The 27,639-nt window shown below is 42.6% G+C and overlaps 3 protein-coding genes across 6 annotated transcripts in view; 1 reads left to right on the forward strand and 2 right to left on the reverse strand.

Annotated features, from left to right (window-relative positions):
* Positions 1 to 4,376, reverse strand: part of ACAD11 (acyl-CoA dehydrogenase family member 11) — a 33,056-nt gene extending 28,680 nt beyond the window's left edge. The window contains exons 1-3 of one of the 2 annotated variants that reach the window (XM_051610739.1): positions 4,218 to 4,376; positions 1,594 to 1,693; positions 1,234 to 1,359 (exon numbers count right to left, since the gene is read on the reverse strand). In XM_051610739.1, the coding sequence (XP_051466699.1) occupies positions 1,234 to 1,359; positions 1,594 to 1,693; positions 4,218 to 4,354 (363 nt within the window). In that variant the 5' untranslated portion in view covers positions 4,355 to 4,376. Of the gene's footprint in view, positions 1 to 1,233; positions 1,360 to 1,593; positions 1,694 to 3,490; positions 3,586 to 4,217 lie in introns of those variants that run through there. The other variant, XM_051610740.1, reaches the window with a different exon arrangement.
* UBA5 (ubiquitin like modifier activating enzyme 5) lies at positions 4,376 to 12,843 on the forward strand. 2 transcript variants are annotated; one of them, XM_051610745.1, is made up of 12 exons: positions 4,376 to 4,875; positions 6,058 to 6,103; positions 6,196 to 6,285; positions 6,636 to 6,745; positions 7,155 to 7,241; positions 7,903 to 7,987; positions 8,802 to 8,906; positions 9,089 to 9,216; positions 10,463 to 10,598; positions 11,059 to 11,134; positions 11,926 to 12,032; positions 12,592 to 12,843. In XM_051610745.1, exons 1-12 carry the CDS (start codon positions 4,730 to 4,732, stop codon positions 12,673 to 12,675), a joined length of 1,200 nt encoding a protein of 399 aa, XP_051466705.1. In that variant the 5' UTR covers positions 4,376 to 4,729; the 3' UTR covers positions 12,676 to 12,843. The 2 variants fall into 2 exon arrangements, with proteins under 2 accessions (XP_051466705.1, XP_051466706.1); XM_051610746.1 differs by lacking the exon at positions 4,376 to 4,875 and adding an exon at positions 5,310 to 5,728.
* Positions 12,844 to 13,230: 387 nt separating this feature from the next.
* The window catches only part of NPHP3 (nephrocystin 3), a 37,899-nt gene continuing 23,490 nt past the window's right edge, over positions 13,231 to 27,639 (reverse strand). The window contains exons 25-28 of one of the 2 annotated variants that reach the window (XM_051610736.1): positions 25,756 to 25,881; positions 24,433 to 24,548; positions 21,204 to 24,231; positions 13,231 to 15,649 (exon numbers count right to left, since the gene is read on the reverse strand). In XM_051610736.1, coding sequence (XP_051466696.1) covers positions 24,051 to 24,231; positions 24,433 to 24,548; positions 25,756 to 25,881 — 423 coding nt within the window. In that variant the 3' untranslated portion in view covers positions 13,231 to 15,649; positions 21,204 to 24,050. Of the gene's footprint in view, positions 15,761 to 21,203; positions 24,232 to 24,432; positions 24,549 to 25,755; positions 25,882 to 27,639 lie in introns of both variants that reach the window. The other variant, XM_051610735.1, reaches the window with a different exon arrangement.

Consider the following 27,639-nt stretch of genomic DNA (forward strand, 5'->3'; position numbering starts at 1 on the left):
GGGTGTATTAGAAAGGGTGTGGTTAGTAGATCAAGGGAGGTTCTCCTCCCCCCTATTCTGCCTTGGTGAGGCTGCATCTGGAATATTGTGTCCAGTTCTGGGCCCCTCAGTTCAAGGACAGGGAACTGCTTGAAAGAGTCCAGCACAGAGCCACAAAGATGATGAAGGGAGTGGAACATCTCCCTTATGAGGAAAGGCTAAGGGAGCTGGGTCTCTTTAGCTTGGAGAAGGGGAGACTGAGGGGCAACCTCATCAAAGTTTACAAATATGTTAAGGGGGAGTGTCAGGAGGACAGAGCCAGGCTTTTTTCAGTGTTGTCCAGTGACAGGACAAGGGGGAATGGGTGCAAATTGGAACACAGGAGGTTCCACGTAAACATCAGAAAAAACTTCTTTCCTGTGAGAGTGACAGAGCACTAGAACAGGCTGCCCAGAGAGGCTGTGGAGTCTCCTTCGCCGGAGACATTCAAAACCTGCCTGGACGTGTTCCTGTGTGATGTGCTCTGGCTGATCCTGCTCTGGCAGGGGGGTTGGACTCAATGATCTTTTGAGGTCACTTCCAACCCCTAAGATTCTGTGATTCTGTGAAAGCATTATAACAAAGTATGCAAGAGTGACTGAAAAGAAAAAAATAAAATAAAGTAGCACAGACACAAAATAATTTAATTCATCAACAACAAACACAGCATGATATAGCAAACTTACGCTCAGAATTACCAAAATCTAACAGAAACAGCATAAACTCAGCTACAGCACTCCCAGAGCAATGGACCACAGACAGAGCTAAGCTGTGTTCCTTCTGAAAGCAGGGCTTGAGCTGGAATCCTATTTGGTTTTCAAGGAAAGGTGACTATATGTAGACTACTATCCTCAATACTTAACAGGTCCCAGGATGTCCAAGGATCCAGTTTAACTTTAACCTGACTTTTCTCCCTCTGATTTATGTGTGTGCTTTCCACGGAAACAATAATGATTCATTTCAAGACACCCTTCTGTGAGTCCAAATGAGAAAAAAAAGTTTAAATACTGAGCTTAAAACTTCAGCAAAGTGGGTAACAAGTCCTGGAGAAACCGAAATCAGTGAGAACCTCTGACAGCTAGCATTTCTTCAAAATATTAGAGGATTATTTATGTTTATATCACAAGGCTTCGTAACTCTAATGGAAAGGTTTTAAACCATTTAAAACCAGCTTTGTAATAGGGAGAAGAAAGAAAAACTCTCAGGAGGACCAACCTGCACATGCTGCATCACATAAAATTCTGTTCCAATGATAGAAACGTCACTGCAATATAACAGGGGCTCAGGCACTGGAAATCCAGCTGAAAATAAGGCTTTCTGCACGCGATATTCTCTATCAACCTGAAGAAGACACAGAACTTAGTTTCAATGAAAAGCTCGCAAACATAAATGGGTACAATGAATTACAATGTATCCTCTTAAATGTTTAATTGTAAGTATAGCACAGAAAACTGAAAATGATCCTGCAATTCACTGCATTTCTAGACACATTCAACAAAGTGCAGCACCATCGTGTATAGGACTTAACCACCTGCAACACAAAGTGCTTGGAGCTTGCTGAAGAATGTTTTTTACCTTGTGAGCTTGAGGTAAAAGAGGGCCATGGGGCTTCTTCCTGAGCACATAAGCCTTCCCATCCTTCTGAAGATAAAAGGTTGGATTTGACTGGCCTGAGCTACAAAGAGAAAGATTATAATTATTTATGAATTCAAGTACTTAAATATTTGCAATCTTTTACCAGAAAGCATGCAAAATGCACTATGATTTGGCCTGAAAAAAAATGGCAAGACAGAGGAAAGGGCTCTTCTCAAAAGTTGTTTTGTTGTTTTTTTCAAATATAGTCTTACAAGGATGCAAGCAACAGCCTACAAAAACAGAATTCAAAGTTCTACCTATGAGAAGATGCCTTTTTTCACTGCAGAGAGGTCACAAATACTCAATTTTTCTCCTGTGAGATGGAGACAGCATTTTACCACTCCTCACTACAAAGACATCATTCATGTTTTCAAGGTATGCAGTAGATACTAACTTTAAAGCTTTCTGATTTGGAGGAAATTAAACAGAGGAGAGTTCACACTAGCCTGTAATTGCATTTGTCCTTTGGCAATCTGTATTTTGAACAATGTAAGCATAGAGAAAGCTCTCCAAAAAACAGATGAATTCTAGCACCAAGCCCCACTGTATGCTAGCCTGATCATCAGATACATATGCTATGCTTAAGGGATTGCTTATAGTAACTGTGGAGTTTTAAAATAGGAATGTTGCAGTAACGAAGAATTATAGACATTAGATGTTTCTATCACATACATGTGTAAAAGAGACTTTTAACCTAGTTTAAACTCTTCTTAAAACCTTGTCCATTATACCCCAATCAAGCTCATCAAGCCCTTTTTTCCTTAAGGCTCTGTGCTAATCTACATGCCTTCCTTCCTCTCCTCATTCTGGATCATTTTTAAGACACATTTTGACCTAGTCCAATAAAAGATTAGGCAACTGCCAGAAAATCATATTCAAGTGAACTTTTGTCTTCACGTTCCCCATGGCACTTCTGTTCTCCCTGAGGCAGGGCATAGTCTGCAATATAGTTTAACCAGTGTACTGGACATCCAAATACTCTGCCTGGCACAACAGCAATTTGGATTTATTGAAGCCTTGAAATGCAAATGCAACACAAACTAAGTAGCAAAGTGCTGGCAACATTTTAGTAGATTTTACTATTAGCTACTCTCCTGAGGTTCCTCTCATAGTCATAGGATACTTGCTAGTATATTAAATAGAAATATTGCCTAATAAAATGTATTAAAATAATTTATTCATTGTAATAAGTTAGCTGAACTGGTTACTTTTAAAACAATGTGCTTTGTGAAACTTTCAGTCAATTATGCCAAGCACACTGCAGGTTGTGATAACTTCAAGTCTTCTAAGCCCTGTGGAGCCTACAGACAACACTCATGTTGATTCTGACTCACCTGGGCAATCTACCTGTGGAGACTGGAGTCAGGACAAATATGACAAAGGACTAGAATCACCAAAGACCCTCCCCAGGAGACCCTCGAGCATGCATAATTACAAAGATAGCCAATTCCAGGAAATAAAATGACTATGTAAAAGAATTCTGGGAACTCACTGACATAAAATATGAATATGCATGTTTTTGGTGTATATTAGTTGAGGCATTTCGCTAACTCGTCAGAGCACTCACGGTGGAGAACCCCCAGCGCTGCAAGAAAGAGTGCCTGCTCAACAGCAGCTTGTTTGGTGTTACTGGGTCTTCATCTCGGAATCCCCGCCCAGCCGCACCAGCCTCCCGCTTCGGTGAGGAGGGCTAGAAAGCAAGGGGGTTTGGAAGCCCCGAGTTTTTGTATCACCTCCTAAAGCCTCCTCAGTTGAAGGACATAGGAGGACTAGAGCACAGCTGAGGATTCAATTAGTGTTTCACATTTGCATCAGAAGACAGTGAAGAACTGCTTACTATTTCTTGTTGATAGCTGCATATAAAGCAGTCGACATCACGTGTTTAGAATAAAACTTCCAATAGTGAGCTCCCGATCGGGGGTCACCCAGTCGCTAATTTTCTGCACCAGCAAGGGAAGCAGGCGCCCCGTGGAAGGGCGGCTCGGGAGGCCGGGGGTAGCACCTCACCGGCACCACACGCCGCCCCGAGGACACCTGCTGGTCTCAGCACCGTGTGACGCACTTCGGAAGGAGCCGATTACCCGCCACACGCCGAGCGCTTATAAAACCGGTTTCCCAAGCCAGGTGTGCCCTACTGCACCTTACTGTCTGCTGTGCCAATGGAAAGCAATCGGATGAACCGAGGTGCCTGAGCAGGCAATAAAGCAATCGTGCCTGTACTCCAGCGGAGCCCACCACAGCCCACCCAGCACCCCGCCTGCCAGCGGCAGGGCCTGCCTGTACCAAAGGCCACCTTTGCCGTCACCATGAACTTTTGATTTCTCCAGCCGTTCAAGGGACGAGCGGCCGCTGCCGGTCACGGCAGGGCGCGGGGCCCCAGCTCTGCCCGCCCTCCCTGCCACACGGCCAGCAGAGCCGGCGCCCGCTCCCCTGCCCCTGCCCAGCCGCGGGCCCACACCCCGGCCCTGCGCCCCAGGCCGCCCCCCGGGCCAGGGCCCGGCCCCGGAGGTCGCCGCCCGCCCCTCCCGGGCGGCCCGGGGGCGGCAGAGCGGCCCGCCCTTTACCTGTACTGCCTGACCGCCAGCGTCCCCGCGGGCTGCGGGGGGAAGCCGGGCAGGTGCCTGCGCAGGTACCGCTCCAAGCTGCCCTGGTCGAAGCGGTGCTGCCGCCGCACCTCGCTGGTGCCCGGTTCCGCCGCCATCCCCCCGCGGAACCGACCCGCCTCCGCCCCCTTCCCGCCCACCGCCCGGTCCGCCCCGGCCGGCCCGGCCCGGCCCGGCGTCGCCGCGGCAACCGGCGGCGGCTTGGTCCGGCACGGAAAGCGGTCCCCGGCGCCGCGCCGGAGCTGCTCTCCGAGCCGGGTGGCCGGTCCTGAGGGCAAGCTGCTCCCGGGAGGCGGCTACCGCCCCGGCTGGCACCTCTCCGTAGCCACCGCCACCGCCCGCCGGGCCCGAGAGCGGCAGGAGAGCCCCCCGGGCTGGGAACGCTGCCCGCGGCCCCGGCGCTCGCAGGGGACGGCGCTCGCAGCCGCTCCCGGAAGCCGCCTCAGACGGGGAGACGTGTCGCGGGCGCTGCCATGGCCGAGCCGAGCCGGCTGGAGCGGCTGGAGCGGCGTGTGCGGGAGCTGGAGGAGCAGCTGGCCCGGGAGAAGGGCGAGCGGGGAGAGCCGCGGGCCCGCATCGAGGTGATGAGCCCGGAGGTGACGGGCTCCAACCCCTACAGGTGCGGCCGGGGTGAGGGGCTGCAGACGGGCCTCAGGGCGGGGAGCGTTTCGGGGTGGAAAGGTTGCGCCTCCAGGGGCTGGGTTGTGGGGAGAGGGCCAGGACTGAGCCCTGCGGAGGAGGCCCGGGGGTATAGAGGAAGGGTGGCGGGGTCCTAGGCCGTGGGGTGGAACTGTGGGCCCGGGGAAAGGGGGAAAGGCTTGTGGATGTGGGCTTGTCCAGAGAGGGGTCCGAGGGGTGGGACTGGGTGTGCTGAGGAGGGTGCCAGGGCAGTGCCGAAGCTAGGCCCTCTGCGGGGAGGAGGGGAGAGGTGGTCTCAAATTTCTCACCTGGCTGGGTTTGTGGAGTGTGCATTTGGCTTATTTTGTATTATCTTGCAGTGCAGTACAGGGAGGGAGAGAGAGAGGAAACTCAGCCAAGTTGCCAAGAAATGTGACAGCTGTTGGTATTACACGAGTTCTTATTCTCGTTCCTCTAACTTAGAGTTTAGTTTAGAGAGGTCTTGAGCATCTGGGACCCCTTCTAATGCTCAGCAGTTCTGGGAATGTGATGCATTGTTTTTTTCAAGATTAATTGCTTTAGTACAATCTCATAGTTGTACTTTCATTGATACTGTAAATGAAAAAAAGAATGCAAAAGCAGGGTAACATGCTACTTTAGAATTATTCCAGTTATCCTCACAACCTGATTAGGGGTTTTTTTTGTGTTGTGTTGGAGTTAATCTCATCAAATCAATCAGAGAACAGTGGAAGAGTCTTCACTGCCTGCTGCCATATGGTTCATTACACAGGAGTCACAGAGTCATCCGAATTGGACGGGACCTCTGAAGATCATCTAATCCAGCCCCCCTAAGTGTAGGCTTTCATTCTATAAATCAGGGATTCCTTTATGAAAACAGCTGTGGGTCCTCCTGATTTTGTTGATGTAACTCATATACCAACTGAGTAAATACATGAGCTTCTGCAGAGTTAGTACTCCATTGCTGTTGCTAACAGGAAAGCATCTACTAACCCATTTAGGCTGTAGCTGGTAGCCACAACTGCAATGAAAACAGCAGGCTTGAGTTTGGTGCTTGGTGGGGTTATTTTCAAAGCAAAAGTGATTTTAAGTATCTGGAAAGCAAAATTGCTGTAAGAAATGTAGACAGCATTTTCCTATGTAATGTTGCTGTTTTTCTTTGTAGTCGCTTGATGGCATTAAAAAGAATGGGAATTGTCAAAGACTACGAGGTAGGAATCTATCTGCATTAAAACAGCGTTGCATATTTTCCTTGGGGGAACCACTTTTGGTATACTGATCTCTATTTTAATTCTTTCTACAGAAAATCAGAACCTTTACAGTTGCAGTAGTAGGTGTAGGTGGAGTTGGCAGTGTGACTGCTGAAATGTTGACAAGATGTGGCATTGGTAAGGTAATGAGAGTTTTCTTCTTCTACTTCTTTATAGTAGATGAGCCAGTGTTTGTGTAGATAATCTGTTGAATATCTTCATTTTAGATAAAATTAACAGATTGCTTTTTATTAAGAGTGGTTTTCATGACTTAAATCAGTTTTTGGTGAATAGCCGTTAGAATTCAGTCTTTCAGGTCCTTACAATGTTGGTAACTTTTGTATGTGAAGTGAATGGGACTGTGGGAGTGGGGTGTTTGGGGGGTTTCGTTGTTGGTTTTGGAATGAGATTTGTTGTTTAAAATGCCTTACCATAGTGCTCTGGTTGCAGAGTCTTTGGGGATTCACATATGTTAATACAATCTTTATTTTAGCTGCTTCTGTTTGATTATGACAAAGTGGAACTGGCAAACATGAACAGACTCTTCTTCCAACCTCATCAAGCTGGATTAAGTAAAGTGCAAGCAGCAGAGCATACTTTGAGGTATAACTTAGAGAAGTGGGTATCAACATGTATTTACCCAGGATGCTGCTCCAGAAAACTAGTGCTTCACTCTTAATCACTTGCAAAGTAGCATGACCTAATTTGGAAATTTGAGTATAAAATAGTTGTGGGAATGATTGATACTTTAAAGACATTTTTGTACTGCCTAAAACCTTAATGTGGGTCTACTTTTTAAGTATAGCTAATTTTGCTCAGAATTTTGTTATAAACTATGCCACTTCAGTGTGTTCTGGGGTCTTTTTTTCTCATATAATCTGTGAATTTTTTACAAATATGGGTGTATTCTAGACTTCAAATTGGAAGCTTAAGACAGTAGCAACACTTGTGAAGTTAGGGAGTAGAATGTAAATTACTGTATTTATTAACATTGACTTATTTCCTCTATAAGGAATATTAATCCTGATGTTCAATTTGAAGTACATAACTACAACATCACAACACTGGACAACTTTGAACACTTCATGCATAGAATAAGGTAAAATCTCTCAGCAAAGGTGTATCACCAACCTCTGCTGATTTCTGGTTCTATACAGTCTCATATTTTTATTGTTGGGTGGTTGTTTTTTTTCCAATTTATTGATTTCCAATAGAAAACTAATGGGAAATATGTATATATGAAGACATTCCTGCCTAGTCCTTTTCTGTAGAGTTGGTGTTTATTTCTACTGTTACAGAGTTACATAGTTTTATTTTGTTAGTGCATCTTTAGATTTCCAGTCAAAGCTTCAGGTCTTACATGCTTTTGCCATTATAGAAAACGGACCATATTTTGGCTGCTCTGAAGTAGTTTCAGGTATGCTTTATAAAATGAAGAAAGCAAATAGTTATTAGTGGATCTCATGGAGAAGTTCTGAAATAACTTTTCCCATTTGCATTGTACAAAGATAGAAATCACCAATATACTGTATAAAACTTCTTCTAATCTAAAATGCCCATATATTTAAATCCCAGCTTCAGCATGCTTTTGTTTCTGCTGCAGAACTCAGATGCTGTTTGTATCCTGTTCCACATTTGCACAAGTTTTGCTGGAAATACATTTCCCATGTGCTTCTGTACTCTGAAGCAGCATGTTGATTGCCACATGGATGTGTTGTTCTTGCCAGCAGTTTGATGCAAACTTCTGATCCTCATTTCAGTAATGGTGCACTGGAGGAAGGGAAGCCTGTCGACCTTGTTCTAAGCTGTGTGGACAACTTTGAAGCTCGCATGGCAATTAACACAGTAAGGACATCAGAGGCACGAGCTTGTGGGAGTCTATTTCTCCTGTAAATAATGTTAGGAATTGGGATGGAAGAAAAGACGTGAATTTATCAAGAATTTTTTAACAGAATCTGAGCTTTTACCCAGTTATCATAAAAAATGTTTTATGTGTGTAAATATAACTGCAGACTTTTAAATTACTAGCAGCTAATGCTTAGTAAAAGAGTTAAGTGACTTAACCCTTCTCTGTCTTTCCAAATTATCCTGTTTACATAAAGGTATTATCAAAGCCTGATGTTAAATTTTATAAACTTTTCAAAGGCTGTGTATAGCTGATTTTATAGGTTCTATGTCTTTTTGGATACTAAAATGTCATAAGGCTCTGTACCTAATCAAACTGTTGTTCTTTATAGTAGCAGCCAACGTAGGGTCTAGGCCAAATGTATGTTTTCTGCTACTCTTCAGCTAACTTCATCTGTAAATTGCATGCACTGAAGGTGCACAGATACACTGTATCCAAGCCTCTAAAAGTAGTTTGTGCAATTGGATTCCTTAATGTGCTAGTAACTGGATCACTAATGCCTGTATTTGTTCAGAAGTCTCAGATCCTCAGGGAAAAACAAAGAGCTTCATGAGGAGAACTTTAATTTGTCCTTTGATTTGTCCTTTCAGAAACAATTCTATTCTACCTTTTCATGTTCCTTTTCCTGCTCGCTGCCTTTTTGTCTTATAGCAGAAAGATGTGTTTAATCGCTCTCAATTTTAACAATGTGGGGTTTTCTATTTATTTTCATTAAACTTCTGCAGTGCTGATGTGTGTTTCTGTGTTTGTAAGGCCTGCAATGAACTTGGACAAATCTGGATGGAATCTGGAGTGAGCGAAAATGCAGTGTCAGGCCACATACAGCTGATCATTCCTGGTGAATCCGCTTGTTTCGCGGTACGCAGAGCTCTGCTGAGTTGCTCGTTTGTCTTTTGAAATGAGACTGGGAGTATGAAGATGAGATGGCTAGTGAACGTGATCCGGGCATAGCTGATGGAGTGGCTTAACACTGTGTGTGTGATCTGTGGTTTGTTTTTTTTAATACTTTTTTTACACTGACTTTCCTTATTTCCCTTCAGTGTGCTCCTCCGCTTGTAGTTGCTGCAAATATTGATGAGAAAACATTGAAACGGGAAGGAGTTTGTGCAGCTAGTCTTCCTACAACTATGGGTGTTGTGGCAGGAATGCTTGTACAGAATGTTCTGAAGTAAGTGACTGAGTTGTTGCTGTTCAATGTGCAGTACTGTAAGAGAAAGAAAACTGAAGGAATGTTTCATAAATGATCAGTCTGGGTCTTTCTATGTTTGTGGCCTGTTTCTTAAAGGTATTGAAATCATTAGACAGGTCTGAAATAATACACCTTGCTTAAATCACTGGTGTGTTTACTTAGAAGCCGCTTTTTTTAGTAGAACTTCTCAGAAGTAAGGAAAGTCTTCAGGGTTTTCCTAAGAATTTTTCTTACAGCATACACACCCACTTCTCCCACCCCCTTAGTTCTGCATTGAAATGTGTTCCTCATTTGACAGCACTAAATTATACAGAAAAAAGCTACAGTTTTAATTTATCTTTGAAATTTTGCAGACAGACAAAGAAGAAATAATTCCTCTTGCAGTGTTTATAGTCTAAAAATCTGAAGTTAATTAAAAATAATTATATAGCAATATGAGATATTTGTATATTTTCCAAAAGTACTGTCACATGACTCCAGCTGCTAAAAGAACTGCACATATCAGCAAGGAAACATTTTTAAGAACGTTGCATTGGCACCAAATTATGCACATTTTGCAAACATCTTTGAGAATAGGATCTTATTTAGCCTGTTTTTAGCCTTAGCTTGGGTTTTTCAGTTATCCAAAAATTTCTAGTTACAAAGAATAAAAATACTGTTAGCAATTATGCCTACAACTAGGTGCCATTTTCAGCTGTGAAGAGGTATTGTATAAAATTGCATGGCAACAGCTGTTTTTCTTTAGTGAAGAATGCAAACATTGCAGCTTATTTTAAATCTCTTTTCATTGCCACTATGGTCCTGCAGTAAAGATGATTAAACTGCTTCTGATCAGCTGTTGAAAACTCACCTTTCATAATGCAGAGCACCTGTGTGTTTCAGGCAATGGATTAAGGCACAGGAGGTGTCCCTGCCGATGCAGGGGGGTTGGATCTAGATGATCCTTAAGGTTCCCTCCAACCCAGACCATTCTATGATTTAAACAATTTTTTTTGAGATATAGCTGACTTGTTCTCACACATTTGCACTGCAAAAGAACTGGCTTGATGTAGTTATCCTGTTGTCAGGTGATTACAGCTTATTTTAAAACAATTACAGTGCTTTTTTACAACTTCACTAGTGTTAAAGTGTATTACAGAAGTTCTTGAAGGAAAAAAATATTCCTTGAGCAACTGAATTTTTCATTTTGGACCTGTCTATGAGGACCTGCTTTCTCTGTTTCTAGATACCTGTTAAATTTTGGTACGGTGAGTTATTATCTTGGTTACAACGCGATGCAGGATTTCTTTCCAACTATGTCTATGAAGCCAAATCCACAATGTAGTGACCAAAACTGCAGAAAACAGCAAGAAATCTACAAGGTAAAAATGGGTTTGGTTGTTGCTTTTTTTATTTTTTTTCCCCTTTCTTAAAGTTTTAAGAAAAAGCAAGCCACAGACCTGTAGTAGAAGAAAATTTCCATCACTACTCCAGTTTTCAGCAGCCTTGTCTTCTAGTGGTTCCACTTGCTTAAAATTACAGTACTCAGCATTATCTTAAAGCAAAGGGCAGGCAGAAAAGCTTGCATTCAGTTAGATAATGCTTTCTTCTGCAGTAATTGCTCAACCTTTCTGGCAGTCATATTTTTGAGTATTAGTCAGTTTGTTGGCTTTTTTTTTAACTTTATATTCTGCCTTTTTATGCCTAACAAAGTTCTAAATGGTGACTGCGTATCTTGAATATTAAAAGAGGTGTGAACATTAAATTTGCTCTTCTTTGCTGTTGATGAAAATTGGACTATTACATATATTATGTGTTGTATTTTTTTGTGTTTTTCTTCAGAAAAAAGAAGCTGCACGACCAAAACATGAAGTAATTGAAGAGGAAGAAGAAATAGTACATGAAGACAATGACTGGGGTAAGTAATCAACTGGAGATGAAATTATGTTCCTGGTAATGAGATTCAGTTGAAGTCTTTGTTTTAGGTGAACACAATTCAGGGTACACAGACTTCTTATGGTTCCAGTTTTTTGTAACTTAAAATGTGTAGTTTCTGCTAGCTTTTCACAGCTTTTGACAGTAATGTTACCACAACTTGATGATGTATTTTTAGTGTAGTGTGCAGGTTTGGGGCTCAAATGTAACCCTATTTGAATAAAAAACTTTCTCAGAAGATGGCCTAAAGATAGGAGAGATATCAGAAGATGTATTTACTGTGTGTTCCTTTTAAATGTGTAGTGAAAGAGCATTTCTCATTTCCATAACCACTGTGCTCAGGCATCCCTATAGATCTTTTTATTCCTGTGGGGGCTTTAAATGAGAAAGAATTGTCTTAAGAAATAGTACACACATTTTAGGTAACTGCTTCAAGAATGGATATATAAATTCTGTTGATTACATGATATGGAAAATAATCTTCGCCTGGTTAAGTGTCCTCCCAAGAAGATTTAAACACTTAAGGAAGTCCTATAGGAGAGGTGCTATTCTTGTCCATGAGTTCCAAGTATGGACCCATTTCGTATACTGTAACAGGAAAAAGTTTTCCATTGATAATGGGAATAAGTAAGTGAAATCAAAGGTTTTTTTGCTTTTAGATTGTTTCTATTTCAGAAAAGTAGCTGCTGTTTTCTTGGTATTATGATAACATAGTGCTTAAATAACTTTTTAGACTAACTTCTAATGGAATTCTCAATTCCTTTGAATGCAAAGGCATCGAGTTAGTATCTGAAATGTCAGAAGATGAGCTGAAGGCTGCATCTGGCCCAGTACCTGAGCTTCCTGAGGGAATTACAGTGGCATATACTATTCCAAACAAGGTAATATATTTATTCTTTATGAATACAGTTATTTTTAAAATACATTGTATAGATTAAATTTATAATATGAGTCAGTTTGGCTAGCCTTTAAACCTGAAATACATTTCCATCTTGAACAATTCCAGTTACATTTTACCTTGGTACACCCAACTGTTGTCTTCTATGGCCCAGTTTTGGATTTCTATGGAATATATTTTTTTCAGTATGGATGTTAGTGTGAATATAGTGTTGAGTGATAGGAATTACTGGTTTTGGGGAACAGGGGAGGGAAAGCCACTGTGAATTTCTCAGTTTATATTTTATTGACTAGTATTTTAACCATATTGATGTTGTAGAAGTTATATGTAGTCAAAGAACAATTAGTATACCTGGGGAACAGAGAATCCCTATGTTCCACAGCCAGAACATTCTCACTCCCAGCCAGAAAAGAGTTTACAATTTAAATTTATAATAATTTAGTCCAGTTCTAGGAAAAAGCTGTGGTATAACGGGAATAAAGCTTATTGGGGGGGGGGTGTTGTTATTTTTGTTGCCCACTTTTTCTTCCTGTTCCTAATAGGAAGAAAATTTGATCACTGAAGAAACGGCAGCCGAGTCTGAAGAAAGCCTAGAAGAACTCATGGCCAAAATGAGAAACATGTAGCAAAACAAATATTAATTGCAACTTTTGGGGGTTTTGATTGACATTGAATTTTGAGAAGACCCTTTTTTTTTTTTTTTTTTTTTACCTCCACTGAAGCTTATCTTTACATTTCTGACAAAATGGAACTGTTACAAGGGCAGGAAGGAAAGAAAACTGCCTTGTTTATATTCTGTTCACATCTTTAACACAGGGAGTTACGCCACTATGCATTTTAATTTCTCAGCATTGTCGGTGTCCTTAAGTTTAGTGGAAAATAAAGGAAGATGGATAAATTAACAAAAGCAGGCACAGCACATGACATGCAGTATCATGTGATGAGTACATAGTATAGGACAAGTGAAAGGTGCTGGAGCAGGTGGAACAGGACAAGGGCAAGTGATGCTGCCTCACTTGCACTGCTGCTCCTGATTTTCCAGGCACTTAAGAGTCATTGTTGTTCATTGGTCTCTAAATTCTTGGCATGAATCATGCTGTGGCTACTTTTTCTGAGTAAATAGAACATTTCAGCATTTTCATCTGCCTTAAGTATCTGGGATGGATTTTTTATTTTCCTGGTTTTATCAGTGTTTTATTACTGCTTGTTCTTAAATAGCTGCCTGTATGTGATAATGCTTTCAGTGTGCTGCAACAAGGCCAAGTCTGCAACAAGGCCAATAATTATAACAGGAGACTGGCTATTAACTGTCACAATTTCAGCTGGCAGATACTTTGCATGTCAAAATCTGTAAGAATTTCCAGCAACACTGGAAAGAACAAGAGATTTTGTCTATCTCCATGAAAATCTAAATACTGTATTTTTGTTATTAAAAGTTTAGCTAGAATTCTTATCCATCCCCATCACATGGACTATATTAAGGAATAGACTTAATTTGAGTTTGCATAGGAAAGCTTCTCAAACTAGGTGCTCTAAACTGTGTTTAGTGTTGCAAATACCTTCAGTGGAGTAGCTGAGCTGTTGTATTTTTCTTGTAAATAATGTTAGTACAGTCATATTACCTTTTAAATTCTCACGAGTTAAATTATCACTACATCCTGTACTGGCAGTATGCTGCAGATCTGAAATCATGAATTTGAATCAAACTTAACCACTCTGGGTGTCTGATCCAGAACTTGATAATTATTTAAATTTGGCTTAGAAAAATGTAAATATCAAACCTTTGCAGTATAAGGCAAGTATTTCTAACTTGGGCTGTTAAAAAAACCTTTCCACAGCATGATGCAGCCAACACAGAACCAGCTAGTAATGGTAGTAGCAGTATCCAACCAACATGTAAAAATAAGGTAATAGTGTGGAGGTGCTTCTGTTTCTTAGGGCAGCTGAATGAATGCTTAGTTTAAAAATGTTTGATTTCTAAGCAACATTTACAAACTTTAAATTCTGTTTCCGCCACAGCTGACACTAGATTATATTATTTACATAAAAATCATCTCTGAAGCTAGTGAGGGAGGTTTTGGGTGGGTTTTGTATGTAGGGCATTATATTGTAAATTGGAGGAGAAACCAGAATTTAGAAATGAACTGTAAAAGGGAAAGGAACAATGAGATAATTAAAAAAAGTAAATACTTGAATCTGCATCAGTAAGTCTATGTTAGCTTGTGTCAGTTTAAGTGTTAAGTGTTAGGTTTCTTTGTGGCTTTACCTTTCCTGGGGTTGGACTTGATCTCCAGAGGTCATCTGTGACTCTGTGTGATTCTGTTGGGAACAATAAAAGTGAAGCACATGCCTGGCTCTGGAGCTCCTTAGGCAAATGGTTGACTCATTTCTACAACAGCTCTCCATTAATTTTGACTCTTAACTCTTTGGCTGACATGGCTACTATCACATGATTGACAACTTTACAAGAGGCAACTGTTTACCATTTTACTTCATTTACAGTTTTATGACCAAATTAATAAACTTTTGTATGCCCACTTACAGAGTATGCAAAACGGTTTTTCATGTTGCTTTCAGACTTTCAACTTGTATATACAAGAAGTGCCGAGGTCCAGTTTCCGTGACAAGCCGGGAAAGAACATGACACACCAATATGATGTAGGTTCAGTCCATGTTTATTAGGCTGCGTGCAGATTATATAGTCTCAGGGCAGCGTGTACGCCGTCCACGTGGCAGAGCAAAGCTCTTGATTGGTTAGTACACACTGTTTACACGTCCCCATTCCCCTTTTGATTGGTCCCGACTCCAAACCCTTTGTCCAGCCCCCCATCCTGTTTACCCCACTACCTGACTGCTGTACATGACCTTCACTAACTAGTTCCCTCAGAATGGCCTTCACTGTTCCTCTTGTTATCTAAAGTTTCTCATAATCATTCAGCACAGCTAGGACCCCAACATCTCCCCCTCTTCTTTCAAATACAGCATTCGCTATATTCTGCATACTATTTTGTAAGCATCGCAATAAACAAGGTAAGCAAACAAGTATAATAAGTATAAACACACCTACTAATAAAACCTGATGCAAAATACTAACTACCTGTGGTCCCATGCCAAGCGACCTTAACCGATCATCAAGCCCACAGCTGTCTTCCTTTAGGTTATGCAGCCCATCCTTTAAACTCCTGGGGCAGCCGCGTAGGCACCCCTATCAAACACATACGGAAAGGTTCAGTCAGGCTACCTAGACTCAGACAAAAGGCTGGCTGATTGGTGCGATTAGCTATTGTTACCCATACGTTTTCCCGAGGCTGTACAAATCTTTCAAACTCATCCCCGCTCCCAATGCTCCAACTCAAGGTCCCAACAATAAACAAATACACATATGACATTTTTACAACACGTCTTGATGACTGTCGTCGGACTATACGGCTGCAATGTCCAAGGTCTTTAAAACAGTCAAGCCGTCAATTCAAGGTAGCGTTGCTCCCGTGGTCGGGCCTCTAGGCTCAGCTGCTGTTGAGGGGTCATCATCCAGTCTGTTAACGCTCTTTCTCAGCCACGGACGGACCCATTTGGCGGGAACCCAAAGCGTCTCAGCTCCTGTAACGACACAAGCGTAGCCCCTACCCCAGGTTATTAGTTCCTGCGGGCCTTGCCAAGCCTGTGTTCTTGGGTCAAACACCTCCACCTGCACCTGCTTTCCAGAAAAATCTGTAGCATTAAAAGAGAAATGAGAAAAGATAGGTATGTGATCATCTGAGCGTGGATTAAGCCAGTTCAGGACATAACACACCTTGCATACAAGCTCATAGGGGCCCACCTCCCCCTCCTTTTTTAAAACTCCAAGCAAACGCTTTAGGTTCTGATAATGTCTCTCAATAATGGCCTGGCCTCCTGAGTTATAAGGAATGCCTGTAACGTGTAATGTCCCATTGGTGAAAAAATTTGCGGCATACCTCACCCTTATATGCTGGTGCATTGTCCGTCTTAATGGTGTCTGGACGGCCCAGCACCGCAATTGCTTGAGACCAGTGCAGCCGAGCTGCCTTGGCACCTGATGACACTGCCGCAGTTGCCCATATAGCTTTTGAGCAAGTGTCCACTGTGACATGCAAATACTTCAGGCGGCCAAATGGAGGGAATACTGTAACATCAGTCTGCCACACTTGACGTGGCTGACTACTCCTAGGGTTGACCCCCTGTTCCTGAATTGGTGATAACCGCGCACAATCGGGGCATGCTGCAACAATTGCCCTAGCAGTTGCTCGCGGTATCTGAAATTGGCGCTGTAACGCGCGGGAAGACTGACGAAAAAACTCATGTGAAGCACAAGCCTGCTGCTCAGGTGTTACATGGGCTACACAAGGATTAGAAACAACCTTGTCAATATAGTCATTGCCTTCTGCTAATGGGCCTGGCATAGTAGTGTGACTTCTGATGTGAGAGCACCACAGCGGTGGTTGGCGTTGTTCCATGATGTTCCACACAGATAAACAGTGCTTGCAACTCCTTATTAGCTACATGTCCTAAGATAGATCGTGAAATTCATGTCACTGCTCCAACCACATATAGTGAGTCCACTACAAGATTTAGGGGATAATGAGAAAAGTCTGTTAGGGCCCAAATTACTGCTTTCAATTCTAGCATCTGTACTGATGCTCTATTCTGGTTTACCCGAGTAACCCAACGCCCCTCTTCTCGGTAGGCATACCCATATTTCCCAGTACGACTACTGGCATCAGTAAATACAGTTACCGCATCAGAGACGGGATCTTTGTTCAATAAGGGTCTCTCTTCTAATACTAGGGCCGTATTAAACAGTGGATGGCTTGGATAATGATTATCTAAGGAAACTCCTGTGGTTGCCAGAGCAAATGCAATGCTTTGCTGAGTCCAGTCCTCGATCAGGTCTAGTGTTTTAAGTGGCAAAATGATCGATGAAGGATCTCTTCCAGCAATAGTTCGAAGGCGACGTCTGGATTTCAGCAACAGCGCTCCAATAGCTTCAAATCTGGGTGTGATTGTGTTCCGGAGGTGAGATGGCATAAAAACCCATTCCAAAATATATAGCTTCCCTCGATCATCAATCTGGGCAATTAGAGCGGCAACTTCTTGATGTTTGTTATACACTATGAGAGTTACGGGCAAATTTTCTTGATACCGATACACTGCAGTGCCTGCCAGTTTTTGTTCAATTAATAGTATAGCCTTTTTTCCATCAGGGCCGAGTTGTCTTGGCTCTGCGGGATTCATTGCCCCGTGCAACAGCACAAACAGAGGTGCCATCTCTTCGTTGGTGATGCCACAATAAGTTCTGATCCACTGTATGTCACCAACCAATTTTTGTACTGAACTCACTGTATTCATGTTGGCTCTTAACTGCATCTTCTGTGGGCGTACTCGAGAATCTGTGATAGTCATACCTAAATAGTTCCAAGGAGAGTGTCGCTGGACCTTTTCTGGAGCTATGACCAGACCATATTGCTGTAAACAGTTTGTTAGCTCCTGCTCCAAAGTTTCAGTGATTTGACCCTTGCTGGCCACTAGGATATCATCCATATAGTGGTAAGTTAGTAAATCAGGATGCGCCGTTCGCCAAGGCTTCAAAGCGAGATTCACAAACCATTGACAAATTGTCGGAGAATTTTTAATTCCCTGCAGCAAAACTGTCCATTGCTAACGCTCAGCCGGCGCGGCTCGGTTGATGGAAGGTACAGTAAATGCAAAACGCTCGCTATCTTCAGGATGTAGCGGAACGGTGAAAAAACAATCTTTTAGATCGACCACTAGAAGGTCCCAATCCTTTGGCAACATTACTGGTGATGGGAGACTGGGTTGTAGCGCGCCCATATCCTGCATACAGTCATTAGTGGCACGCAGGTCGTGTAACAACCGCCATTTCCCTGACTTCTTTTGTATGGTAAAGATTGGCGTATTCCACGGGCTTGTTAATGGTTTAACATGGCCTGCCTGTAATTGTTCTTCCACCAGGGCTTGGACATCTCACAGCTTCTCTTCCGGAAGCGGCCACTGGTTAACCCACACTGGTACATTGGCCTTCCATGACAGTCAGCGTTGGGCGGGAGCTGCTATCCGTGGCCGCTATTAAAAATGCGTTTGCATTGTCAGGCCCCATTGGTTCAAAGCATCTCGCCCAAGAATCCATAAGGGTGTGTACATTACGTAGGGGCGGACATGAGACACGTTACCTTCCGCATCCGTCACACTTACAAAAGAGTCACTAATCTTAGTAGCAGATTGCCCTCCAATTCCAGATACAGAGATATTTAACTCCTGCAACTTCCAGGCTTTAGGCCAAGCGTGATCAGGTATGATAGTAATATCAGATCCTGTGTCCAGCATCATTTCCACCCCCTGCAGGGTTATCCCTTCTGGGCCCACGATATTCACTGTCCGTTTTGGGCGGTCTGTGGTTATGCACTCACAAAAGGCCACTTGGGGCACTCCCGTGGAACCAAAACCACCTGTTCCCCGCTTCATGGTCTCGGTTCTGGGGACAGCTCCTCTAAAAGGAATAAGCTGGGCTATTTTACTCAAAGCTGGAATAGTAACTGGGGGCGAAAAAATTTTTACCATAATTCCAATGTTCCCGGTATAATCCGCATCAACACAACCGGGCAAAACAAATATACCCATTCATGAAGCTGAAGAACAACCAATCAATAGTGCTGATAGGCCATTTCCCAGTGGACCCGTGCAAGTAGATTTAAGCACATGCACCTTGTCATCTGTAATTATTGTAGATTCTGCCACTGCCAGATCAACTCCTGCGCTTCCGGCTGTGGCGGCAGTGAGCTCGTGGAGGCAGCTGCTACCAAGGGATATTTGTTCGCCGCGTCCCTCTGCACGCGGCTCTGGTAGTTTCCCGAAAGGGCAGCACCATCCTTTCTAAATCGTGAGCGACATTCGGTGGCCTTATGCCCAAACTTATGACATCGGGCACAGTTTCCGTTAAAATTACCAATTGGCCCCACACTCTCGGCTCCTCCTCCTCTTCTACGCTCTGGGCACTGCCGTTTCAGGTGTCCCACTTTGCCACACTGAAAACAAGCTTCGCGGAGCCCCTTATTCCCCCGCCCTTGGGGCTTCCTCTGATCTAACGCTGCTGCTAGAGCCTGAGCGTGGATCTTTGCCTTTTCTGTCTCCATCAACAATGGGGCACGTGCACAGGCTTCCACCATCTGTGCAAGAGAAACCCCTGGTTGCAAAGTGGCGAGTATCTGTCTACAGGCTGAGTTGGCATTTTGAACAGCCAAGTCTTTCACCAAGACTGCCTTCACTTCCTGAGGAACAGTTGGGGCTGCATCCAATGCCTCTTTAAGTCGGTCCACAAAACTCAAAAAGGATTCCTCTGGCTTCTGCATGATCTTGGTATATGGCAGCTGGGGGGGCGCCCACTTGGGGCAGGGCCAAAAATACGGCCAGAGCAGCATTTTTTGATTGCGTCAGGATTCGAGGGTGTAGCGCTGCCTGTCGGGATGGATCCCGAAATTGCCCCGTACCCATCAGTTGGTCTAAGCTGACGATGCGCAGTGGATCACCTGGTGCCAAATTAAGATTCTCCAACATTTTGGCCTCTAGTCGCTCCTGCCATTTGGCCATCCAGAGCATATAAGTGGTAGGTGTCAGGATCAATTCCATCAGGGATTTAGATTCAGCTGGAATCAGCTCAGTGTATTTAAAGAGGGCACAAACTTGATTGCGTACTAGTTTGTTATCATGGCCATATGCCATCACTGTCTTTTGTATGTTAGTAACCATTTTCCAATCTAAGGGATCCCAACGTGGGCCATGCTCTGTCCGGGCGCCTGGCAGGGAGAAAGGGGAAAGCGCGAAGTCCCCTTCTAGCCGCGCGTTTTCCATGATGCCCTTCCACCGGGCGGTGTGATTATAACTTGGGTCACTCGGTGGCGCCCTCGTCCCGCCTGTCTCCCGAGCTGCCGGGGAAGAAGGCACTGCTGTTTTTTTACCCGGTGATGTGGGCGGGCTGGGCGGGACTTGAGAGAATGGCTGCCCTCCCCCCGAGGCGGAATAACCGGCGCTGCACCGCATTAGTTCCTGAAACTCCTGTATCCGCTCCTTCTCTGCATCAGAGATTCGAGCAGAGGGTCCATACTGAAGCTGTAAATAATTATCAGCTTCTGATACACTCCATTCCCCGTCTGCTACCATGTTAATCCATTTGCGCTGAGAGGGGGGCAGGCTTGTTGGTTCCCCGTCTGGCGGGGCGGCAGCCTGATGAGTTGCCGGAGTAGTTCCCAAGCCAGACTCAATAGCCTGTAGCTGCTGCTCGATATTCTTTAGCCAGCCAACAATCGCCTCATGGGCGCTCTTATACGCCTCCTGTATTGTCTTAGCCTTAGACCCCCGATCTAGGCGCTGCATCTGCGCAAGCAGCTCTGACATCTTTCCTGCCTGCTCCTGAAGCCCCGCTCGCACACCCGCCGTTGCTGTGGGCGGCGCCGCCCCATCGTCTGGGAGGGGAACCTTGGCAAGATCGATTTCCATCGGCAGCGGGGATGCCGAGGGTTGTATTTCAACTTCTAGCCCCTCATCCGCTCGCTTTTCCCCCTCCTCCTCACCATTCCAGGGGGGCAAGTCATCATCCACACCTCCCCACGCCTCCTTCTCTGCTAACGAGATCGGGAAGGCATTGCGACCGCCCTCCGGTCCCCCATCCTGAGGCGCAGGATCCTTTACCAGCGTCCGTTCCGAGGCGCCCGATTGCCGGCGCTCCTCCCCACTATTCCGCACCGCTCGCCGAAGAGCTGCGGCAACTTGAGCTTCCCCGTGCGACTGCTCCATCAGGGAGCGGACTGCGCGATAGACCGGCGCGAAACGTTTCGCCTCCTTGGAGCCGATCTGCACGGACTCCCACAGTTCTCCCCCCACCTTGTTCCAGGCGGCCGGACTGTACACCTGCGAGGGCTCCTCCAAGAGTCCCCTCCGCCTGCACCATACCAACAGGTCGACCAGCGACTGTCGGTCTAACTTTGTTTCAGTCTTTTGCGCCGACTTCATTACACTGTCTAGCGTGGCGCGCTCCGTTGCCGATGCGGCAATTCCCATCCTGCCTTCCCGATTCACTGATCGCCGTGGCCACAACCCGTCTCTCTCGAACGGCCCAGCTTACCCGCTGGCAGCAGGATCCTTGCCCTTCTTCGGCTCCGCTCCTCTACCCCGTTTATCACGTCGGGGTCACCAGATGCCGGGGTCCAGTTTCCGTGACAAGCCGGGAAAGAACACGACACACCAAGATGATGTAGGTTCAGTCCATATTTACTAGGCTGCGTGCAGATTATGTAGTCTCGGGGCAGCGTGTACGCCGTCCACGTGGCAGAGCAAGGCTCTTGATTGGTTAGTACACACTATTTACACGTCCCCACTCCCCTTTTGATTGGTCCCGACTCCAAACCCTTTGTCCAGCCCCCCATCCTGTTTACCCCACTACCCGACTGCTGTACATGACCTTCACTAACTAGTTCCCACAGAATGGCCTTCACTGTTCCTCTTGTTATCTAAAGTTTCTCATAATCATTCAGCACAGCTAGGGCCCCAACAAAGAAGAATTTGAAATAATTAGAAAATGCATTAAGATGATCGTATGTGCCAATGGTCAAAATTATTTCAAAATAAACAGCATCAATCAAAACAGCTTTAAGGGTCTTTTTTTTTTCATTAAAAAGACATTTACAAGTATAATATACTCTAACTGTAAAACCTAATGGAAGATTTATGATGTTTTTTTGTTATCAACAAAGTATATTGCAATGGTTCAGTCCAGCTTTGCTATTTGGCAACCTTTTTACACAAGCAGGTTTCAGGGTTTACAGTGTACCATGAATGTTAATGAGATGTATGATGAAATCTCCATTGAAACTGCTGACAGTGTTTTGAGGTGGAGTTCTAGTAAGTATTATTTGACATAAACTAGATTTACAAATTAACTTTCTTCTAATGTCCAGGAGGTACAACTACAAATACATGAACAACTGTCTTAAGAGCGCTACAACTATATCTGCATCAGCTTATGGCCAGCATGCTGCCTGAATGCCCTCCACTATTACTTGTGGTTCTGTTTTAATTGCTGTAGAAAGCTTTCCTTAGGTAGACAGAGTAAGGCTGTTGTTTCCTCACCATCTCTCCTAATAGATCATAGATGGCTGGGATCGGCAGCTTTTTAGGGACTGATTTTTCTTCCAAAAGCAACTGTGCAACATATGAACGGGTTGGAGAGAAGTCACTTAAGGAAAGAATAGCAGCCATTCAGAATTGAGAATCACTAAACGGGCAAAGTCTGATTTAACACTTAATAACTAGAAAGTAGCTTCTTATTTAAGCTAGCTACATTAAGGACAACTATTTGGGAGAGCAAGATTATAGAGGTTAAAACCAGACCAGAGGTGACAAGCTAGACAGCTGATGAGTGATAACATGGAATTATCAGGTGTGAGAAGAGTAGGCACCAGAAATATATTGAGGTTGAGGTTTTGGGGGAAAAAAAAATGTTTTTTGGCGTGGGTTTTTGTGTTTGGTTTTGGTTGTGGTTGTTTTTTTTCCTTTGCTTCTTTCTTGGTGACAGTGATGCAAAGAAACTTTCCAGTTTTCAAGGTGGCTGGAAGAGAGTGGAAAAACTTTTGTTGCATTAAAAACCCATTCCATTTTCTAAAGTAAGAGGAAAATATCCAGAGAGCTATTACAAAAAGTGTAAACTCTTGTTGCTGTATTGTAATACTTTCAAGAGCTATTTTTGAGGGTTTTTTCCAACTAACTCTTAATCGTAAAAATAAAATTTGGGTTGTTCTGTATTTGTTTAATCAGTTTTATATGCCTTTTCTTTTGCCAAGTTACAGTCTTACCAAAATATTACATTCCTTCTAACTGGAACAAGCGCTGAGAGGGGTTATATTTAGCTCTAAAAGGAGAAAAAGACTGTGGAAGGTAAGTACCCCTTTGAGGTAGAGGCCATTTGCATTTTTAAACTGGATCAAATAAATCTTAACATCAGTTGCCTCTGAAACATTATAGTGAGGTTTCTATTATTTTTTTCACTTACATTCAGTTTTTTTATGAACAGTCTGTTTATACTGTGTATTTAAATTGATTCATGGATTTATGCACCAAATGAGGGCAGACCCCAAACTGATTCTTCCAGCTGACTAGGGTATTAAGAAATACAGCAGGTATTTTACTACCATCTCTTTATTTGATGGCAAACTATTCTGCACCATTAGGTTTTTCCAGCTAACACAGACATTCTTTTATTTTAATGGATTCAGTGAGACTAAATAGTGAACATATTGCTAAAGGGTTAACAACAGAGAACCAGGTCATAATCATCTTCACTCTGATTCCCCATTGGAATTACTTTCATTGAACACAGTTGAATCTGACAACAGCTTTAACTGTAGATGATGATGTATTTTAGATAGATTTAGCTTCCCAATTATTTTTGCACAAGTCCCTTGAATCTGTGTGCTTAAAGCCCTGCAGGTAAAGCTTTGGATGAAATGGTATTTTTACTTTTTCAAATTTAACATCATTTTAGCAACTTTAAAAACATCTGAAAAGGCAGAAAGGATTGATGAAACAAAAATATACAAATGCTCTAAGCCACGCTACTACAACAGAAATAAGAACTACCCTATAGAGTATATACAATTGGTTCAACTTGACTTACTACAATCCTGGTACTTAGAGTAAGAGGTATCAAATCCACATTTTTTGGTATTAGCTATAACTTGATCTAATAACTAATATGCATATCTATATACAATGAAAGCAGCTCACTTTGTACCATACAGTCTGCAAAAGTAATGTGGAAGTATTTCAGGTTTTTACATTTATTTCCCTGTCATTCATGAAGACAGGTGTCAGACCCAAAATAGTACATTATCCTAGGAAAACTAGATTTTCTTAATAATTTTATGTCTGCTTTAAAATAGCAACAGAGACTGCCTTTTCTTTAAGCTGGTTTGTATCACCTTTGTCCATGTTCCAGGAAAACGTTTGGAGATAATGCACTTTTTAAGCTGAATGTATCTCCACTTGATGAGTGTCGAGAAGTTGCTTTTCCACCTATCAACAAAGTCTCTGCTTCTTTTATTTCCATAGCTCTCTTGTAAAGTTCAGCTGCCTTCTCAAAGTCTCCCCCTTCATAGCTTTGGAGAAGAGTAAAACAAAGTTGAAACAAGCAAATAAAACAAGTCTCTCAATTTAAATTGAAATGCACACCATACTCTCAACAAAGTGTACTTAAGGCTCTTTACTTTCCTAATAAATACACAAATCCAGGATGTTTTGTCTCATCTAGTAATGTTTACAGTAATTCACTTTTATAGGGCTAAAGCATATAATCTTACCTTAGCACAGCCAAGTTTTTCAGAGTTTCTCCCACACGAGGATGCATTTGACCAAAGCTGTCTTCATAAATCTTTAAAGCACGTTCATAAAGAGGTAAAGCTTCAATCTGCTTTTTCTTGGGTAGGAGAAAAGTTGTTTGTTACAGACGTATATGTTACATTTGCTATTCTTTTTTCGAACATAGTATCAACACATCTTAGATACAAAGTCATGTACATTTAACCACAAATGTGTTCTGAGTCCTCACTACTCTTGACAAATGAGGATGATAACTGAGATTGTCAAAACAATTCATAGAATCATAGAATGCCAGGTTGGAAGGGACCTCAAGGATCATCTGGTCCAACCTTTCTAGGTAATACTACAGTTTATATGAGATGGCTCTGCACCCTGTCAAGCTGAGACTTACAACTGCCCCATGTGGGGGAATCTACCACTTCCCCTAGGAGACTATTCCAATGTTTGATGGTCCTCATGGTGAAAAATTTACCTCTTGTGTCCCATCAGAATCTCCCCAGGAGCAACCTGTGCCTGTTATGCCTTGTCTTGTAAGGCATAATGTAAACAGGGAGTCTCTATCTTCTTTGTAGCCACCCTTTAAGTACTGGAACAATTGGTTTGTACTTGAAAATGTGTTTCCAACTATTATAATAATTAGAGTCTGAACTTAAGCAGTTTTGAAAATCTCAGTCCTGAAAGTTTAAAGTTACCAAATGCTCTTTAATTTTACCCCAGGAAGCTTTAATCCCTGTTTAAAATCAGACAGACAAATTTCAGAAATACACAAAACAAGGAAAGCATTACAACTCAGTCCTATTGATGCTAAAGAAGGAATTTGTCAAGTTGACTGAATCTCCTTTGAATCTCATGTTGGCTGTAGACTAGAAGTCGGCAGCCTTTTCAGATTTTTAGTTACACAGAGTTGCAGTTGATCAAAGTGGGCACTCGTTGCTCAGGAACATAAATTTCAAAGGATTATGTTTCCCTCCACATCAGTGTGGGAGCTGTTGTGTATCATACTGTGGTAACTGCCATATCACTGAAAATGCTGTACTCCAGCTCTGGTCTTACAAAGCATGTGACCATTTTGAATCATCTCAACAGCAATTAGTGTGAGTGTTCTTGGGAAATACCAGTCACAGCAATTACCTGTTCCCTGCCAAATATCCTTTCCATTTTTAAAATGGAACTGAAAAATTTGCAAGCCTTATAAGGATACTGCCTTTTCAATGTGATCAATTTTCTTCAGTATCATTTAGGTACAAATCATTAAAAAAATCTAAGACAGGAATAATAAATATGTAAGACATGAAAAAACTTACCATCTGACAATAAAGGACAGCCAAATTCACCAAAGCAGTTGCTACACTAGGGTGTTTTGGGCCAAATGATTTCTGTCGGATTTCAACCGCTAGCTCATAGAGAGGAACAGCTTTGTCTAGTTTTCCCTAGAAATACCAGGAAAAAAAATAATTTGGTTCTCTTGTGTGAAAATGGCAATTTGGTTAATTCGTAGTTATATTCTGCACAGATTGTTTATCATGAATATGTAATAGAACCTAATTAAAAAAAAAAAATAATGAGCATATTTAACTATAAGGTTATGTGTTCATGTGTTTATCAGCTGTCTATTTCTTTTTTAATTTTTCCCCCCCAAGAGTCTCATGGAAAAGGCTCTTAAAAAACTTTTCAGTTGTATTTTTATCCAAATAATTCTCTCCATTTGGATTTCCTCATCCTGCCATAAATGAGATCACAGAGCTCATTTTTTGTCCTAAAGGGCCCCAGTTTTACTGGTGATATGGGAACAGGAATGTAGCTGCCTCAACTTTTTGAGCACTCTGCCACTCCCTGAAGTTGTGTTCACACCACCCTCTTTGGAACAGCCCCACAGTGGCCAATGTAATTTGAAGCGTCTGTTGCTTCTCATTCACTGTATTGAGAATTTGGCCTCTTTACCTCCATTCCTCTAAAATACCCTCTCATATTCCAGCTAGCTTTACAATACATTATTTTCCCACAAAATCTGTTTTCCTCCAAATTCGAATTTGCTTGCACATTAACTGGATGTACTTCAGAAGTATGTTTAAGCGTCTGTTATTAGAATGTGAATGCTCATATTTAATAGCAATTAGAAATTAAATACTCCAAAATTCCATTGAAGAATGGTTCACTGTAACTGCAAAACACAAATAACATTTTCTCCTTACTTTTTCAAAGCATTACCATGCCACAGTTTGAAGATAATCAGCAATTCATCTGGAATAAATACTTACTTATAAAAAACTTCCTTTTTCTATATCAGATTCCTGCCCCTTCTCTTCCTCCACTCTTCCCTGTGTCACTAGTTTACTATTAATTTTAATTTGTGCTCCCTCAAGCTAGCAAAGAGCTGTTTGACACAAATTGAGTGCTTTTGCAGTTTCCAGCAGCATGAAAATTAGAAGCTGAAGTGGGCAGAGAATGTTACTCAAAACAATTTCAAGCACGTAATAGGAGGTAACCATAACACAGCAAAAACATAGAAGCATTTGATCCAAGAGATCATCTTCAAGGACCTCCTTCTCCTTGAAGAATGGTATAATGTGGAAAATATAAAAGAAAAATATTGTCAGCCTCTGAATTTGATCTTGGTTCAACATCTGGAAACCTTACATCACTCTTACATTCATAATATGGAATGGTTCAAAAGACCATCTGCAGACACAAATACTCATAAAACAATGTTATTCCCCATAGTGCATTTTACAGGGGAGTAACTCGTCTTTCACCAAATCAACATAAGCTGGAGGTGGCTCAGCCAGACAGTTTATTTATTTGTACAGTACTATCTCCTGTATAAGCCTTCAAGTTTCTCAAGTTTACTGTAAGGTTCAAGGCCATGGTGTAAAAAGAAACATTCCTGCACCCTAAAACATTATTTTTCCATCAAGATACATCTGACCAACTCTTGTAGCAGAAAATAGTGAACTCAAATACAGCTGGGAAGAGCTTCCCTCACTGCAGCCAAAATGCTAGCTTCTAACCAAATCAGAAATTATCTGTGGTGAATAATAAGCATGCAGGACACTGAAGACATAAACTAGCTTTTCTTTAGCAAAGCTTGTTTTGAAAAAGCTACTGGGCTTTTTGGAAGCAGACTGAGGTATCTTAACTACATCTTTATGCATGTGTGTAGAACACTAATATGTGGCAGAATTCCCATG

Source organism: Apus apus, chromosome 2 (assembly GCF_020740795.1).
Source record: "Apus apus isolate bApuApu2 chromosome 2, bApuApu2.pri.cur, whole genome shotgun sequence".
In the NCBI taxonomy this organism is placed as follows: domain Eukaryota; kingdom Metazoa; phylum Chordata; class Aves; order Apodiformes; family Apodidae; genus Apus; species Apus apus.